General features: G+C 44.1%; 1 protein-coding gene across 3 annotated transcripts in view; it reads right to left on the bottom strand.

Annotated features, from left to right (window-relative positions):
- Positions 1 to 19,648, bottom strand: part of ACSL3 (acyl-CoA synthetase long chain family member 3) — a 140,851-nt gene that overhangs the window by 95,610 nt on the left and 25,593 nt on the right. For all 3 annotated transcript variants that reach the window (XM_073581136.1, XM_073581138.1, XM_073581137.1), the window contains exon 2: positions 11,389 to 11,792. In XM_073581136.1, the coding sequence (XP_073437237.1) occupies positions 11,389 to 11,792 (404 nt within the window). The remainder of the gene's footprint in view (positions 1 to 11,388; positions 11,793 to 19,648) is intronic.

Here is a 19,648-nt window from a genome sequence, read left to right as displayed (position 1 = left end):
CGGTTTCTCATTTTTCCAACAAAATTTACAAAACCCATTTTTTTTTTTTAGGGACCTCCTCACATTTGAAGTCACTTTGAGGGGCCTATATGGCAGAAAATACCCAAAAGTGACACCATTCTAAAAACTGTACCCCTCAAGGTGCTCAAAACCACATTCAAGAAGTTTATTAACCCTTCAGGTGCTTCACAGGAATTTTTGGAATGAAAAAAAATGAACATTTAACTTTTTTTGTCACAAAAATTTAACTTTAGACCCAACATTTGTAATTTTTGCAAGGGTAACAGGAAAAATTCTACAACAAATTTTGGGGTCCATTTTTTCCTGAGTACGCTGAAACCCATTTGACTTTCTGAAGGCAAAATTTGCTGGAATTATTAGAGGACACCATGTCATGTTTGGAGAGCCTCTGATGTGCCTAAACATTGGAACCCCCCAAAATTGACAACATCAGAAACTAGACCCCTCAGTCAACTTATATAGATGTGCGGTGAACACTTTGAACCCCAAGTGCTTCACAGACGTTTAGAATGTTGAGCCATGAAACTAAAAAAAGTGATTTTAGCCCCAAATTTTGCAATTTCACAAGGGTAACAGGAGAAATTGCTCCATACAATTTGTTGTGCAATTTCTCCTGAGTACGCCGATACCCCATGTGTGGGGGTAAAATACTGTTTAGGCTCACGGCAGGGCTCAGAAAAGGAGTGACATTTTGGAACACGGGACTTTGATGCAATGGTCTGCCGGTGTCATGTCCCGTTTCAAGAGCCCCTGATGTGCCTAAACAGTGGAAAAGCCCCACAAGAGACATCATTTTGGAATCTACACCCCACAAGGAACTTATCTAGATGTGTGGTGATCATCGTGAACCACTAGCTGCTTCACAGAAGTTTATAACGCAGAGAAGTGAAAATCAAAAAAATAATAAAATCTCATTTTTCCCACAATATAATTTGTTATTGTATGTAGTTTTTCCCACAAAAATGTTATTTTAGCGCCAATTTTTTATTTTCACAAGGATAGCAGAAGAAAAAGGACCCCAAAATTTGTTGTGCAATTACTCCGGAGTACACAGATATTTTGGTCGAAAACTAATTTTGAGGCACAATGTAAAGTTCAGAAAGGAAGAAGCGCCATATTGGACTTCACATTTTGCTGGTCTGGTTTGAGGGTGCCATGTCACATTGGAAAAAGCCCCTGAGGTGCCAGAACATCAGAATCCCTCCATAAGAGACCCCATTTTACAAACTGCAGCTCTCATTGAATTCAGCTAGGGGTGCAGGGATCATATTGACACCACAGGTGAGTCACAGAATTTTATACCATTGGGCGGTGAAGAAAAACATAATTACCGTATATACTCATGTATAAGCCGAGTTTTTCAGCACATTTTTTGGAGCTGAAAATGCCCCCTCTGCTTATACACAAGTCATTGAGCAGAAACCAATGGGGGAGGGGAGCGGTGGCAGGAGCCGGTGGCTGGGACATCATGCTCACCCTCCTGTGCCATCTCTGAACGTCTCTGCAACCTCAGTTGTCCCAGGGCCGGCACCTTCTTCCTGTGTGGAGCGGTCACATGGTACTGCTCATTAAGCTAATGAATATGGACGCGACTCCACTCCCATAGGCATGACATCCATATTCATGACCTTAATGAGTGGTACCACATGACCGCTCAGCACAGGAGAGCTGCAGGAAGCCGGGACAACTGAGACGCAGGGACGTGCAGCGACAGGGGTGAGAATGACAGGAGAGGACATGGGAAGCACGGAGCAGGACGGGGAAGCACGGAGCAGGACGGGGGGAGCAGGGAGGCCGGGGGAAGGACGGAGGAGGACGGGGGGAAGCACGGAGGAGGACGGGAGGAAGCACGGAGGACGACGGGGGGAAGCACGGAGGACGACGGGGGGAAGCACGGAGGACGACGGGGGGAAGCACGGAGGACGACGGGGGGAAGCACGGAGGACGACGGGGGGAAGCACGGAGGACGACGGGGGGAAGCACGGAGGACGACGGGGGGGAAGCACGGAGGACGACGGGGGGAAGCACGGAGGACGACGGGGGGAAGCACGGAGGACGACGGGGGGGAAGCACGGAGGACGACGGGGGGGAAGCACGGAGGACGACGGGGGGGGAAGCACGGAGGACGACGGGGGGGGAAGCACGGAGGACGACGGGGGGGAAGCACGGAGGACGACGGGGGGAAGCACGGAGGACGACGGGGGGAGCACGGAGGACGACGGGGAGAGCACGGAGGACGACGGGGGGAGCACGGAGGACGACGGGGGAGCACTGAAGAGGATGGAGGAGGATGAGGGAGCACTGAGGAGGACGGAGGAGGACAAGGAGCTGAGCCATACATAGAAGGATGGGACAGGGGAGCCGAGCTATGCATACTGGTAGGGGGTAGAGCCACACAGCGCAGGACAGGGATGAGGGGACAATGCACACCCGGGTTATACTCGAGTCAATAAGCTTACCCAGTTTTCCATGGCAAAATTAGGGGGCCTCGGCCTATACTCGAATATATACTGTACCTTTTTAACCACCAAAATTTTGTTTTGGCCCCAGATTTCACATTTTCACACAGGGAAATGGGTAAAAATTGCACCAAAATGTATTCCAAAATTTCTGCTGAATGTGGCAATACCCCATATGTGGCTGCACAGTACTGCTTAGCCACACAACGAGACTTTGAAGGGATGAAGCGCTATTGGCAAATTGGCCCTCCCAAGTCTCGCCGTATGGCTAAGCATGACTGTTGTACAGGAGGCATCCTGGAATGCAGAATTTCTGTAATAGTTAGCAGACTCCATACACAGAGTCGATCAGTAGTAGAAGAGCAGAATCCCCCTTCAAGTGACCATATTTTGAAAATTATACCACTTTGGGAATTTTTCTACAGGTGTCGTGATGATTTTGACTTCATGGTTGTTTTCCAGGAACTAGCAGCAGTGGATGTTGCAGAGTGAAAATTGCAAACTGTCATTGTAGTGACCATACATTGTGCCCAGCTCATGCACCTGTAAATTAGGCGGCCTCTCATCGCTACAGAAATGCCAAACATGGGGACGCTAAATGTGGTTTAGGTACACTGTGGGGCTCAGAAGGGAGATGGCATTTAGATTTGGGAGCAAAGAATTTTCTGAAATTCTTTTGGGGGGCAAGGAGCCATTTTGCTTTTATTGGGAAGATTTTACATAACATTTGGGATCACATTTATCTGGAACTCTACGCTGTGCACTTACTTTGGGGTTTCCATCTAAAAATGCAAGTAATTCAGATGAAACCAGCGAGAGATCCATTCACTATAATGAGGCAGCAGAGTTACTCTGGACTCCTTCTGGCCTCTGTTTAGCAGTGTCTTTTTTCCAGAGTTGCAGAAAACTGTGCTCAACGGCACTATTAAGCACTCCTAAAAAGAGGGAACCGCTGGATCACAGGTCAGACGGGACCACAGTGCCCCCATCTGCCTCGATTTTCCGTCAGGTGTACCGTCTGAATAATGTATTTCAGAGATTTACGCGGAAACCCCGGTGTAAGCGCTCAGCGCAGAATAAATGTGCGCCAAGCCTTACTGCGATCTTTGGGAGGCAGAGTGAAAAAGTCAACAGCACGTGAAGAATAGGTTTTATTTATTTTTTACGCCGTTCATCGTGCGGTATAAGTGATTAGATGACTTTATTCTTTGGGTTGGTGAGATTACAGATTTATACCTGGTTTTTATGTTTGGCTGCTGTCACACACTAAAAGACATTTTTTCATTTTCATGTCATGCCGACATCCGGGTCACCAGGCTCTAGCAGAGCATGGTCTAAGAGGCTTATGTGAGAGCAGAACTGACAGTTGCAATGCATTATAGCAGCAATCAGACTGCTGAAAGTAAAAGTCCCATAAAGGACAAAATAATAAAATATACAGCTCTGGCAAAAATTAAGAGACCACTGCAAAATTTTCAGTTTGTCTGATTTTTTTCTCTTTATAGGTATATTTTTGAGTAAAATGTAAATTGCTCTTTTATTATATAAACTACTGAAAACATGTCTTTGAATTTCCAGACACTAAATTTTGTATTTATTTTCAGAAAATGAGAAATGGTCGAAATAACAAAAAAATGCAGTGCTTGCAGACCTCAAATAATGCTAAGAAAACAAGTTTATAATCATGTAGAAATAACAATACTAATGTTTTAACTCAGGAAGAGTTCAGAAATCAATATTTTGTGGTATAACCATGATTTTTAATCACAGCTTTCATGCGTCTTGGCATGCTTTCCACCAGTCTTTCACTTTTGGTGTCCTTATGACACTCCTGGTACAAAAGTTTAAGCAGTTCTTTGTTTGATGGCTTGTGACTATCCATCTCCCTCTTGATTACATTCCAGAGGTTTTCAATGGGGTTCAGGTCTGGAGATTGGGCTGGCCATGACAGGGATAGAATCATAGAATCATAGAATCGTAGAGTTGGAAGGGACCTCCTGGGCCATCTGGTCCAACCCCCTGCTCAAAGCAGGATTCGCTAAATCATCCCAGTCAGATGTCTGTCCAGCCTCTGTTTGAAGACATCCATTGAAGGAGAACTCACCACTTCTCGTGGCAGCTTGTTCCACTCATTGATCACTCTAACTGTCAAAAAGTTTTTTCTAATATCTAATCTGTGTCTCCTCCCATTCAGTTTCATCCCATTGCTTCTAGTCTTTCCTTGTGCAAATGAGAATAAAGATGATCCTTCTACAATGTGACAGCCCTTGAGATATTTGTAGACAGCTATTAAGTCTCCTCTCAGTCTTCTCTTTTGCAAACTAAACAATCCCAAATCCTGCAACCTTTCCTCATAAGACAGGGTTTGCAGACCGGTCACCATTCTGGTTGCTCTTTTCTGAACTTGCTCCAGTTTGTTGATGTCTTTTTTAAAATGTGGTGCCCAAAACTGGACACAATATTCCAGATGAGGTCTGACCAAAGAGTAGAGGGAAATAATGACTTCACGTGATCTAGACTGTATGCTTCTGTTAATACATCCTAGAATTGCATTTGCTTTTTTTGCTGCTGCATCACACTGTTGACTCATATTCAGTTTGTGATCTATTAGTATACCCAAGTCTTTTTCACATGTGCTGTTGCTTAGGCCTATTCCTCCCATTCTGTATATGCTTTTTTCATTTTTATTGCCCAGATGTAGTACTTTGCATTTTTCCGTTAAAAACCATTCTGTTAGTTGCTGCCCACTTCTCCAGTTTATTTATATCTTTTTGAATCCTCTCTCTCTCTTCTCTAGTATTAGCTATCCCTCCTAGCTTTGTGTCATCAGCAAATTTAATCAGTTTACCCTCAATTCCTTCATCTAAATCGTTGATAAAGATGTTGAACAATAAAGGGCCCAGGACAGAGCCCTGTGGTACCCCACTTGAGACATTCTTCCAACTGGATGTGCTGCCATTTACGACCACTCTTTTGGTCCGATCACTAAGCCAGTTATGAATCCACCTAACAGTTGCCTTGTCCATTCCATACTTAGTCATTTTTTCAATAAGGATTGTATGAGATACTTTGTCAAATGCTTTGCTGAAGTCAAGATATACTATATCTACAGCATTTCCTTGATCCACCCAATCAGTGATTCCGTCATAGAAGGAAATTAAGTTAGTCTGACATGACTTATTAGTTACAAACCCATGCTGACTCTGTTTAATCACTTCATTCTTATCCAGGTACTGACATACATGTTGTTTAATAATTTGTTCAAAGATCTTTCCTGGTATAGAAGTCAGACTCACCGGCCTATAGTTGCTTGGGTCCACCTTCTTCCCCTTTTTGAAGATAGGAACAACATTTGCTCTTCTCCAGTCTTCCGGGACTTCTCCTGTTCTCCAAGAATTTTCAAATATTATGGAGAGGGGTTCAAAAATTTCTTCTGCTATCTCCTTCAGTACTCTGGGGTGTAATTCATCTGGACCTGGAGACTTGAATTCATTTAGGTTAGCTAAGTGTTTCCTCACTATCTTTCTGTTTATAGATATCCTGGATTCTTCTATTCCCTTAATAGGACAGTGAAGAACAGTTGATGTCACATTTCCTTTCTGAGAGAAAACAGATGCAAAATAGGAATTTAAAAGTTCGGCCTTCTCAACATCCTGTCTTACCATTTCATCATTTTCATCCTGTAAAAATCCTATAGCATCTTTGACTTTTCTTTTACTTTTGACATATCCCCAAAATCCTTTATTATTGCTTTTGACATCTCTTGCAAGCCTCAATTCATTGTCAGCTTTAGAAAATCTGATTTGTGCCCTGCAGGTTCTGCAGACAGCATTATATTCTTCTTTAGATATGCCTCCCTCTTTCCATTTTATAAACATTTCTTTCTTCCTTTTTAGCATGTGCTTAAGTTCTGTGTTCATCCATCCTGGCTTCCTTAAATGCTTCCTATTCTTCCCTCTTTTCGGAATTGTTAACAATTGTGCTTTGAGAATTTCATTTTTCAAGATTTCCCATCCTTCCTGGACATTTTTGTCTTTAAGGATATCCAGCCATTGGATCCCTCCAATTCTCTTTCTGAATCCCTTAAAATCTGCCTTTCTGAAATCTAACCTTGACGTCTGAGTCTTCACAGGTCTTCCTCCTCTAGTTATCCAAAATTCTAAAATAGCATGGTCGCTACCTCCTAGGGTCCCAGCCACTTTTACCTCCTCAACCATTTCCTCCCTGTTTATAAGGATTAGATCCAAGGTAGCAGTTCCCCTTGTTTTCTCCCCTACCTTTTGGAAGATAAAGTTGTCAGCAAGAGAGGATAAGAATTTCCTTGACCTGTTAGTTTTGCCTGAGAGAGATTCCCAACAAATGTCTGGATAGTTGAAATCTCCCATGACAACTATGTCATATTTTTGGGAGAACTTGGCCATTTGATGCATAAAGAGTTCATCCATATCTTCAGCTTGCACAGGTGGCCTGTAGTAAATGCCTACAATGGTGTCCTTTCCATTGTTCTGTCCTTGTATTCTTACCCAAACAGTTTCCACAGATGTGGTGGTCCTTCATCCACACACTAATTGCCTGAAAATGGTTCCAATAAAAACGTTAACTCGTCCACAAAAAAGAAGCCATAACATGACTCTGTGGGCCGAAATATGGAAAAATTATAGCTCTTAAAATATGGTGATGCAAAGCCTATTTTTTGCAATAAAAAGCGTCTTTTAGTGTGTGACAGGCAGCTGTGAAACATAAAAACCCAATCTAAATCTGGTATTGCTATAATCGCACCGACCTAAAGCATAAAGTCGTCTAATCACTTATACTGCACGAGGAACGGCGTAAAAAAAAAAAAAAAATAAAACCAATTCTTCACCTGCTGTTGATTTTTTCATTTTGCCTCCCAAAGATCACAGTAAGCCTCAGCGCACATTTATCCTGGGCTCTGCGCGGAGCGCTTACACCAGGGTTTCCATGTAAATCTCTGAAATACGCAATTCAGACAGAACCCCTGCTGAAGATTCTCTATAATGAGGCAGATGGAGGCACTGTGGACACCTGTGATCCAGCGGTGTCAGACTTTTTAGGATTGCATAAAAGCGCGGTCTGCCACAGAACCTCTGAAAAGGACACCGCTGACCAGAGGCCAGACTGAGTCCAGAGTAACTCTGCTGCTTCATTATAGTGAATGGATCTCGTGGGGGTTTCATCTGAAACATGTTATTCGGAGATTTAAATGAAAACCCCAAAGTGAGTGCTCAGCATAGAGCGCAGGATAGATGTGATCCAAAATGTTGTGTAAAATCTTCCCAACAAAAGTTTCAAATCAATCCACGAAAAAGCAAATACCCGCTCTGGTCCGACATCTGTTATCGGTAATAAAGGAGACTTCCATGTTACTGGTTGAATCATGGCTCTGGAAAAGTGACATGGCTCATCACCCCCCCCCCCAAAAGGAATTCAGCATATTCTGCGCTCCCTTATCCAAATGCCTCCCTCCCTTTTCAGGCCAGTGTGCCTAATCCACATTTAGCATCCACATTTGGAACTTCTGTAGCGATGTTTACAGGTGCTTGTCTCCAGAAGCATGAGCTGGGCACCACAACGTACTGGGCACTACAATAGCAGATTGCAATTTTCACTCTGCAACATCCACTGCTCCTTGTTTCAGAAAAACAGCCATGGAGTCAAAATACTCACTACTGTACACCTGTAGATAAATTCTCAAAATTTCCAAAATGTGGTCACTTGAGGGGGGGATTCTGCTCTTCTAGCATTTCAGGACATAGTTTGCGGACTCCTTATACAATTCTAGGAAAATCTGCGCTACAGCAGAAATTGTGGGCCAAATTTTGGTGCCATTTTTACCCATGTGAAAATGTGAATATGCAAATAAAGTCCGTGGAGCCTCATTTAAGAGTCTCAAACACGGGACTAGCCAGATCTTCCTCCAGGGAAGGACCCAGCCAAGGGAAACCACCATTACCACCATAATAAGTGGCCCTTTAAGTCAATATCCAGCTCTTTACGAGCTCCACGGACTTTATTTGCATATTCGTATTTCCCAGGGAGCATTGAACCTAGGATTTCACTGATTGAGCGCCTTTGCCGGCTGCCGCAGTGTTTTCTTTGACTGGTCTCCCTGAGGTCAGTGATTGTTTCGCCATGTGAAAATGTAAAATCTGGGGCTAAAACAAAATTTTTGTGGTAAAAAATATAATTATGTTTTTTCTTCATTGCCCAATGGTATAAAATTCTGTGACACCACCCATATTCTCATACATATCATGAAAAAAAAAAAAAACAAACCTCAGAATCAGTGAGATCCGTTGAAGTGCTCCAGAGTTATTACCACATAAAGTGACACTGGTCAGAATTGTAAAATTTTGCCCGGTCATGAAGATGAAAACAGGTTCGGGGGGAAGGAAAAAGACCACCGGCATTCTCCTTATGTGGCTTGCTAAGGAAAATTTTAAAGAGATTGTGGGAACATGCCCCTAAAGTACCGTATGTGCAAACGTCACTTTTCTGTAAAAAAAAAAAATGCAGCATTTTACTGTTCCAGCAAAACCAATGAGAGTTCTGAAATCTCCTGCACATGCGGCTATTTTTTCATTTAATTTTGAAAGCAGTTTCCTACCTGCAGTGTTCCAGCATTACTGCAGCATCGTTCACCCACTCTAATGAATGGCAAAAACACGTGTTTTTTATACAGAAATGTCTCCAGCAAATACGTAAAACGTGTGCACAAAGACATAGGGCTCGTGCACACAACCTTATTTTCTGTCCCAGTGCCATCAGTTAAAAAAACAGATCGCTCTCCGGCCAATGTTATTCAATAGGGTCGTGCAGAGGAGACATTTTTGTCACTGAGCAAGTCTGAGTGTAAAAAAAAAAAAAAAAAAAAAAAAAAAAATCGGAGCATGAACTAGTTTTCTCTGTAAATCAGAGGAGACTCAACAATTCAAGTCCATGGGTGTGAGGAAGAAAAAAAAAAAAAATCAGATCCCATACGGAGACGGTACAGCATGCGATTATTACGGATACATTGCATTCTGTAAGATAGGACACGCTAAATGGCCCTGTACATCATTAATAGCTGCTGCCGTAAAACAGATCGATCGCGGATGATAAGTGAGGAAAAAAATCGTCCCGCGTTTTCTAGATGCAGCCCTGAAGGATTATATATTCGTGTGGCCCCCGCCATACAGCAACGTCTCCCTCAGCTTCAGATGGTGGTACAGCAGGTCATCAGCACCCTTCCAGCACCAGCCGCTACGGCATGGGTAAAGGTGGGCAGCATATTGTGCCAAAGACCCCATTAATCATTTAGAGTAAGGGGGCTCTCACACGTCAGGGTCTATGTGTGCTAGCTGTTTTGCAGATAGATGACGGATCCACTACAATGAGTGCGCTTTTTTTTTTACATGTCCTTTATTCAATAGACTGATTGCACGCAAAAAAATAAAAGAAAGAGACTTGTGATCCGTGTTGTGGATCTGACCAATGCAAGCAATGGCCGGTGAAAAGGAACTGACAGCACAGAGGTCAGCAGTGTTCTGCCCATATGTTAATGCTTAAAGGGGTGGTCCGAATGCAAAGCATTTTCTTCGTAAATCCCTCCCTGGCTATTTAGTTCCATAATCTAAGCTATTTTGTAATATTCTTGCTTTAAAAATTCCCTACCGTTCCCCAATTACATTATTCAACTACTTTTGCATTTTTTTTCTCTACTTCCTGTCTGATGGCGACTTGTTTGAGTATTCCCAGTGCATGCTGGGATACTGAAACAAAGGGTCACCAGAGCAGGGGGTCAGAGGCTGATGTCACTGCCGCAGCCCCTGCCCTTTGTGATGAGCGCAGCGTCCGGTCTGCTCTCTGCTGAGCTGAATAGTGACAAGCCGGCAGCAAAGAAGTCGTGATACCCGGCAGAGACCAATGACGTCACCTGCGTGGGCGGCGTTCGCCCTCCTGCACAGCTCTGCTACCAGCTTATTGCTGCTGCCGAGATTTTTTTTTTTCTTCCCGCGAGATGAGTTGTACTTCTGAATGCCACCATCCATTGTATCAGCTGATTTACTGGAAAGCAGGAAAAAAAATTACAAGTGTGACAAAATAGCGTATAAAGTGGAACTCTGCAATTGCTTTCATTGTTTTAGTTACAGTGTTCATTATACAGTAAAATAACCCGTCACTATGATTCTCCGAGTCAGTACAATCACACAGATACCAAACATGAAAACGTTTTTTTCTTTAATTAAAATTGTAGAAAAAAAAATTGAAAATATTTTTTTTCCGCTTCTGTCGCCATTTGTCACCCCCAATTGTCATCTCAACCTATTGTTGCCCCGTGATCACGCCAATTGGTGGTCAGGACAGAGTGACATAAAGATGCAGGCTGTAAATGTTGCTGTCAGGTAGCGACGGTGACATTTAACAGGTTAACAACCGCTGTCTCTGCTTCACGTGCGTCTGTTAGAGGTAGATGATGGCTGAATATTATGCTGGCAAAGATGCGGGTACAGCTCCTGAGCCTGCATTAAAGCGAGGGAGCAGACATACGGTGTACCATGTTGATAAGAAGTTATTGGGGTAGGAGAAGCTAAGACATTTTTAAGCTTTATACAAGAAATATGGATGCTACAAAGATTGAAAAACTGACACTAAAACATGAAGTCCAGAAAACTGGAAAAAAAGAAAAGGATAAAAAACACAGGGTGATTGTTCTAAACGGAACAGACAAAAGGAAAAGATAAGCCGACATGTGAACAGAGCCTGACTACATTTAAAAAAGTTTAGTTCCTCTTTAAAATGGAACTTTTGGAATGAATTGACCGTTTTTGAAAGAAAATAAGTATTATCAAAATAAAAAAAAAATTTGTAGATACGTAATATACCAAAACCAGCCATCTTGACTCACCTTTTTGAAGACCTTTCCATTGGGCTGGATTTCGTCCTCCTCACTGAGCACTTCTCTAGTCCCCAGACAACCCTTGGTTCCAAACAGCTGTGTGGCGTGCCTAAAGACCTTGTCCAGGGTGTCACAGCCCGGGTACAGAGAGGACGCCAGGCTGCTGAAGCTGTCCACCGAGCGGAATGGGCTGCTGGGGTCAGAGTCATTTAGGGGCTTGGCTTTTACCCGCGTCGCTCTCCTCTGCCTTTCCCTGGCACCGGAAAGTAAGAACCAAGGCACAAATGTGATCACTCCATAGAACCACATAAAAAAATGGAGGATGTACCGCAGCACAGGATTTATGTCCTCTTTTATCTGCATTTTGAAATCGAGGGAGGGAAGAGCGCTGCTGGGGAAGAAGAGAAATTTACCTGCAAATAAAAAAAACAAATACATAAAATTAGCCGTGGTAAAGAAGATTACACATGGCAAACGATGTAAGATAATAGACCTGAGGCCATAAGCCTGCTACCCGAGGGCAAATGTATGCAAAATCCAGCGAGTAACAGCTGATCAGACAGAAACGCGCAACTCCAGAGACGAACCATCACAGCCGACAGCTTCAGGGTGAGAGATCATGCTGTATTGGGGCAAAACGGCAGAAAGACCAAAAAAAAAAAGCCATTTTTAGCCTTTTTTTTTATATATATTTTAGGAAGTTGTAGCAATACTAGAACAATGCAGCTGCTTGGACACAGGACATCAATAGTCTCCAGCACATTTTCTGGAGGATTTGGCGGTGTGACGAAGGACCAGAATTACCCGTCTCCTCATCTAATTATACTTCCGCCCCACAGGGCTGATCACAGGGACTTGTTGTTTGGAGCAATTTGCAATATTCTCACTTAGAGCCGAACTATTAACATTCAAATTCCTCTGATGTATTAATAGACCTATGGCATCCTGGCTACTGATTTTAGAAACCACGGGTCTGATCACTAAGAAGAAGAGCGCCTCCACCCCCTATTTCAAACTATTCCTAAATTGTAGGGTCTTACTTGTCAGATTAACATATCTGAAAGCCGTGGAGCGGCTAAAATAAGTGACCAGACCTTTCTTCTGGTGGTCTCCACTGCCTCCAATATGAAATTTACAAACTAAACGGTATCAAGGACGCCACAAAAGGCATCAAAGACGGCGCTCCTGTAAAAACTAAGTACATTTAAAAGATGCCATGTACACATAAGGGGTTGTCCAGGCAAAACCGTCTTTGCCCAGTAGACTAGATATGTAAAATATATCAAACTCCGTCAGCAGCTCCTTGATCTGCACAGAAACAGGAGGCGCTGTCACAATTTCATCAGCCGCCGGACTGCTGCGGCCTGTGATTGGCAGCAGAGGTCAGAAGCCTGACCAGCATGTCATCAAAAACATCCAATAACATGCGACTCAACTCACCTGACCGCTGCAGCCAATCAGAGGCCACAGCTGTTGCTGGTGAAGGCACCGCTTCCTGTTTCTGTGCAGATCACAGAACTCCCTGCGCTGGATCCAGGTGGATCCAATTAGGCAAATATGACCAAGTCTGTCATGTTTTACATATCCAGTCCCCAGGGCAAAGTAGCAAAGCTTCGCTTTGCACCAGAGAACCCTCTAGAAGTGATATATTAGGAGCTATATATCATTGATACAACAGGTACACCACTGAAGCCTGCATCACGGATTATTATGTATACTGGAGTAGATAGCGCAGCGTCTCATGTCAGTAGCGCAGGTAATACTCCACACACAATGGCGGAGTCCAACAGACCCCATTACATTGAGATCCGTTGGGTGGTGATGGTGTCCTGCCCACACGTGCTCCAACACTGCTGCTCTACTAATATTTCTGGAAATATAGAGATACTAATGCAGATGTGAACAAAATCTGGGGAAGCTATATTTACAGGCAACTTTTATGACACAATGTGCAAACTCAATGTCTGAAATGCATTACGGGGATCAACCATTAGGTGGCAGCAACATGACAGATAACGGGGGGGGGGGGGGTGGGGGTGTTATGAGGGTAGAGTTCAGTCTAAATTTAGTGGGATTCACACAACTGTATGCACACGCCAGCTATATACAGTACATAGACGCCTATGGACCAAATACATTTTAGAAGCGCATTAATTCCTTTCTGTGCTCATTTGGGCTGTACAAACTACTATGTTTCTGAATACAAAATGTTTAAAAAAAAAGGAAGAAAAATAATAGAGCATGGAGATCAATCTGTACTGTACATAGATAAAAAAAAACAAAAAACAAACATACAGTCCAGATGTTTGATGTAGAGCGAAAAAAAGAAAGAGGGTGAGCGAGAGAGCGAGAAACAGAGGGCGAGCGTGAGGGGGCGAGCAAGAGGGACAGAGAAAGAAAGAGCGTGAGCAAGAGAAAGAGGGAGTACAAGAGTGCGAGCGATAGAGAAAGAAAGGGAGAGCGACAGAGAATGAAAGAGTGAGCAAGAGAGAGAAAGAGGGCGAGCAAGAGAAAGGGAGGCCGAGAGAAAAGGAGAGTGAATGAGAGGGCGAGCAAGAGGTAGAGAGAGCAAGAGGTAGAGAGAGAAAGAGGGCGAGCGAAAGAGGGCGAGCAAGAAAGAGAGCAAGCGAGCGAGCAAGAAAGAGAACGAGCGAGCTAGCAGGAAAGAAAGAGCGAGCGAGCAAGCAAGAGGGCGAGAAAGCAGGAAAGCAAGCGAGCGAGAAAGAAAGAGGGTGAGCGAGAAAGAAAGAGGGCGAGCGAGAAAAAGAAAGAGGGCGAGCGAGAAAGTGGGAGAGCGAGAAAGAAAGAGGGCGAGCGAGAAAGAAAGAGGGCGAGCGAGAAAGAAAGAGGGCGAGCGAGAAAGAAAGAGGGCGAGCGAGAAAGAAAGAGGGCGAGCGGGAAAGAAAGAGGGCGAGCGGGAAAGAAAGAGGGCGAGCGGGAAAGAAAGAGGGCGAGCGGGAAAGAAAGAGGGCGAGCGGGAAAGAAAGAGGGCGAGCGGAGGAAAAGGAGAGCGAATGAGAGCAAGAGTTAAAGCAAGAGGGACAGATAAAGAAAGAGAAAGACGGCATGCAAGAGGAAGAGAAAGAGGGCGAGAAAGAGGGCGAGCGAGAAAGAAAGGATGAGCGAGAGAAAAGAGAGAATGAGAGGGCGAGCAAGAGGTAGAGAGAGAAAGAGGGTGAGCGAGAGAGCGAGCAAGAGGGACAGAGAAAGAAAGAGCATGAGCAAGAGAAAGAGGGAATACAAGAGGGCGAGCGATAGAGAAAGAAAGAGTGAGCAAGAGAGAGAAAGAGGGCGAGCAAGAGAAAGGGAGGCCAAGAGAAAAGGTGAATGAGAGGGCGAGCAAGAGGTAGAGACAAAAAGTGAGAGATAAAGAGCGAGCAAGAAAGAGAGTGAGCGAGCAAGTAAGAGCAAGAAAGCGAGCGAGCAAGAAAGAGAGCAAGAAAGCGAGCGAGCAAGAGGGCGAGCAAGAAAAAGGGAGGGCGAGCAAGAAAAAGGGCGAGCGAGAGAAAAGAGTGACTGAGAGGGCGAGCAAGAGGTAGAGAGAGAAAGAGGGACAGAAAGAAAGACGTCATGCAAGAGGAAGAGAAAGAAAGGACGAGCGAGAGTGAAAAAGAGCGAATCAGAAAGAGCGAGCAAGAAAGCAGGCGAGCGAGCGAGAAAAAAATGGCGAACAAGACAGAAAAAGAGGACAAGCGAGAGAAAGAGGGAGCGCGAGCAAGAGAGAAAAAGAGGGCGACCAAGACAGAAAGAAAGAGGGTGAGTGAGAGAAAAAGAAAGAGAGCGAGAGGGAAAGAAAGAGGGCGAGTGAGCAAGAGAGAAAGAAAGAGGGCGAGCGAGAGAGGGCAGGCGAGCGAGCAAGAGAGAAAAAGGGCGAGCGAGCAAGAGAGAAAGAGAAAGAGGGCGAGCAAGAAAGAGTCAAGTATATCTCAACCCCAACCCCACATAACTCGCTAAGACATAAAATTTAAAAAATAAGGTTACACATTCTTCCTTGGGTTTGTTTTTAATGTAACCATTTTATTACCATCGCCCTCATCCGAGCTGTGGGTAAACACAGTGCAGCATTACTTATAACTTGCAGGTCGGGCACCCACTGCGCCCCTGCAAGATAAAGCAACATTTGAAATGGGGCTGAGGGTGGAGTGCAAAATCTGTAGCCCCTGTTTTATTTAGATCTTGGGGCAACCCTCGCTACGGCACTGGTCCAGAGAGCAGTACACATGCAGGAGGACGCAGTATGTCATGGTGTATGGCGACATGAGCAATCAGACAGGAAGCACTTGTGTAGGACTCTGCTTCCCATACGTTTCTGTACAGTGGCAGAAGCAATGAGTAGAGGCCGGCGGCTCCTTGTGTAACAGACCGCAGCCTGGAAGCAGTGCAGGATGTATGGGAGATGCTGTGCAGGGCTGCATACATGGCAGAGCAAGAAATGACGGCGATGTACAGCCCTGAGTTACATGCATTATGTTATAACCTGCACATTACAATGGGGGGCACAGAGCAGTGAGCACGAGGGCCCAGAAGCCTGGACCAAGGCCAAGGAGGGAGGCAGTAATGGTAAGGCTGCGGATGAGGAAACTTTGGACATTTCACAAGCATTACATACAACTACAAGTAAGACATATAAGAAAACTAGGCCTAAAGTGGAAACGTGTGACGGTGGTAACGCACCAGGGCTCGGCTCTATTGCCTGACACTGTAGGTCAGAAAGTAGCACCGAGGAAAAGGGAAACAAGCACTGATGATCTCCTAGGTTCAGCCTTCGGATCCTCACTGGACATAAAGTTCTAGCATATCCTAACGATGGTAGGAAAACCTGTCAACAGATTTCTCAAAACAAATTAGAATGGTGTACTTACTTTGAAAATCCATGTCAGAATAGCTATATAATCCTGACATTAACATTTTAGAGTTCAGCTCTAGAAGTCCTCTGTACCCACATCGCAATCGCATTAAGACTCTGCACACCAGTATGGTTTCTGTTAAAATGTGATATTTTGTAATCTGTTCTAATTATGTACACTACCATTCAAAAGTTTGGGGTCATCCAGACAATTTTGTGTTTTCCATGAAAACTTATACTTTTATTAATCAAGTGAGCTGCCAAATGAATTGAGAATCTAGTCCAGACATTGACAAGATTCGAAAAAAAGATTTTTATTTGAAATAATTTTCTCCTTCAAACTTTGCTTTCATCAAAGAATGCTCTCTCTGCAGCAATTCCAGCATTGCAGACCTTTGGCATTCTAGCAGTTAATTTGCTGAGGTAATCTGGAGAAATTTCACCCCATGCTTCCAGAAGCCCCTTCCACAAGTTGGCTTGGCTTGATGGGCACTTTTTGCGATCTGGTGACTGCGCTGGCCACTCCATTACAGATAGAATACCAGCTGCCTGCTTCTTCCCTAAATAGTTCTTGCATAATTTGGAGGTGTGCTTTGGGTCATTGTCCTGTTGTAGGATGAAATTGGCTCCAATCAAGCGCTGTCCACAGGGTATGGCATGGCGTTGAAAAATGGAGTGATAGCCTTCCTTATTCAAAATCACTTTTACCTTGTACAAATCTCCCACTTTACCAGCACCAAAGCAACCCCAGACCATCACATTACCTCCACCATGCTTGACAGACGGGCAGTCTTCCAGCATCTTTTCAGTTGTTCTGCGTCTCACAAATGTTCTTCTGTGTGATCCAAACACCTCAAACTTGGATAAGTCTATCCATAACACTTTTTTCCAATCTTCCTCTGTCCAATGTCTGTGTTCTTTTGCCCATATTAATCTTTTCCTTTTATTAGCCAGTCTCAGATATGGCTTTTTCTTTGCCACTCTGGGCTGAAGGCCAGTGTCCCGGAGGTGCCTCTTCACTGTAGAAGTTAACACTGGCATTTTGCGTGTAATATTTAATGAAGCTGCCAGTTGAGGACCTTTGAGACGTCGATTCTCAATCTACAGACTCTAATGTACTTGTCTTGTTGCTCAGTTGTGCAGCGGGGCCGCCCACTTCTCTTTCTACTCTGGTTAGAGCCTGTTTGTGCTCTCCTCTGAAGGGAGTAGTATACACACTGCAGTAGGAAATCTTCAGTTTCTTGGCAATTTCTCACATGGAATAGCCTTCATTTCTAAGAAGAATACTGTCGAGTTTCACATTAAAGTTCTTTTTTTTTTCCTTGCCATTTTGAGAGTTTAATGTAATGCTCCAGATTCTCAAGTAGCAAAAAGGAAGGTCAGGTTTATAGGTTCTCTATTCAGCTGTGCTGCTAACATACTTGCACAAGGGCTCCTGCTGAAGGGTTTTTTTTTCCAAGAGTGGTTTTGCTCTATTAGGCCTCTTTCACACATCAGTTTTTTGCCTTCAGGCGCGATCCGGCTTTTTTTTGGAAAAAACGGATCCGGCAAAATGCAATGCCGGATCCGTTTTTTCCCCATTGACTTGCATTAGCGCCGGATCGTGCCGGATGGCATTGCGTTTCATCCGTTTTTTGCCGGATCCGGCAACTTGTCTCATTCCGGCGTCTTGAAAAAACGTCTACTGTAACGTTTTTTGTCTCCGGCGAAAAAGCCGGAAGCGCCGGATCCGGCGCTTCCAGCTTTTTGCTACAATGAAAGTCTATGGGCGCCGGAATGCGCCGGATCCAGAAAAAGACGGATCCAGCAACCGGATCCGGTTTTTTTAAGTCTGCGCATGCTCAGATCCAATTGGCCAGCCTCCAGGAACAGAGACGGATGCAGCAAAAAAACGGATCCGTTTCTACAGTTCTCCAAAATTTATGCCGGATCCGTTTTTTCTAAAAAAAGCCGGATCATGCCTGACGGCAAAAAACTGATGTGTGAAAGTAGCCTTAAAAAAAACAAACCACAATACAGAAATCACCTAAGAAGCATTTGTGAGACTCTTCCTATTGATTTCAGTGTTAAACCACTTTGCTGTTCATATGAGGATCTTTTTGAGCATTTCTTCCACTTCAGGATTTGGAAAATATAAAATATACAGTTGTGGCCAAAAGTATTGACACCCCTGCAATTCTGTCAGACAATACTCAGTTTCTTCCTGAAAATGATTGCAAACACAAATTCTTTGGTATTATCTTCATTTAATTTGTCTTAAATGAAAAAACACAAAAAGAATTGTTCTAAAACCAAATTGGATATAATTCCACACCAAACATAAAAAAAGAGGGTGGACAAAAGTATTGGCACTGTTCGAAAAATCATGTGGTGCTTCTCTAATTTGTGTAATTAACAGCACCTGCAACTTACCTGTGGCACCTAACAGGTGTTGGCAATAACTAAATCACACTTGCAGCCAGTTGACATGGATTAAAGTTGACTCAACCTCTGTCCTGTGTCCTTGTGTGTACCACATTGAGCATGGAGAAAAGAAAGAAGATCAAAGAACTGTCTGTGAGGAAGCATGAGCAATCTCAAGGCTACAAGTCCATCTCCAAAGACCTAAATGTTCCAGTGACTACCGTGCGCAGTGTCATCAAGAAGTTTAAAGCCCATAGCACTGTGGCTAACCTCCCTAGATGTGGACGGAAAAGAAAAATTGACAAGAGATTTCAACGCAAGATTGTGCGGATGTTGGTTAATGAACCTCGACTAACATCCAAACAAGTTCAAGCTGCCCTGCAGTCCGAGGGTACAACAGTGTCAACCCGTACTATCCGTCGGCATCTGAATGAAAAGAGACTGTATGGTAGGAGACCCAGGAAGAACCCACTTCTTACCCCGAGACATAAAAAAGCCAGGCTGGAGTTTGCCAAAACTTACCTGAAAAAGCCTAAAACGCTTTGGAAGAATGTTCTCTGGTCAGATGAGACAAAAGTAGAGCTTTTTGGGCAAAGGCATCAACAGAGTTTACAGGAGAAAAAAAGAGGCATTCAAAGAAAAGAACACGGTCCCTACAGTCAAACATGGCGGAGGTTCCCTGATGTTTTGGGGTTGCTTTGCTGCCTCTGGCACTGGACTGCTTGACCGTGTGCATGACATTATGAAGTCAGAAGACTACCAACAAATTTTGCAGCATAATGTAGGGTCCAGTGTGAGAAAGCTGGGTCTCTCTCAGAGCTCATGGGTCTTCCAGCAGGACAATGACCCAAAACACACTTCAAAAAGCACTAGAAAATGGTTTGAGAGAAAGCACTGGAGACTTGTAAGGTGGCCAGCAATGAGTCCAGACCTGAATCCCATAGAACACCTGTTGAGAGATCTAAATATGGCAGTTTGGTGAAGGCACCCTTCAAATATCAGGAACCTGGAGCAGTTTGC

This window comes from Dendrobates tinctorius, unplaced genomic scaffold (genome assembly GCF_039654945.1).
Source record: "Dendrobates tinctorius isolate UK_male_01 unplaced genomic scaffold, ASM3965494v1 ptg000069l, whole genome shotgun sequence".
Classification (NCBI taxonomy): domain Eukaryota; kingdom Metazoa; phylum Chordata; class Amphibia; order Anura; family Dendrobatidae; genus Dendrobates; species Dendrobates tinctorius.
The sequence above is the reverse complement of the archived record's forward strand: the minus strand, read 5'-3'. Positions and strand labels throughout refer to the sequence as shown.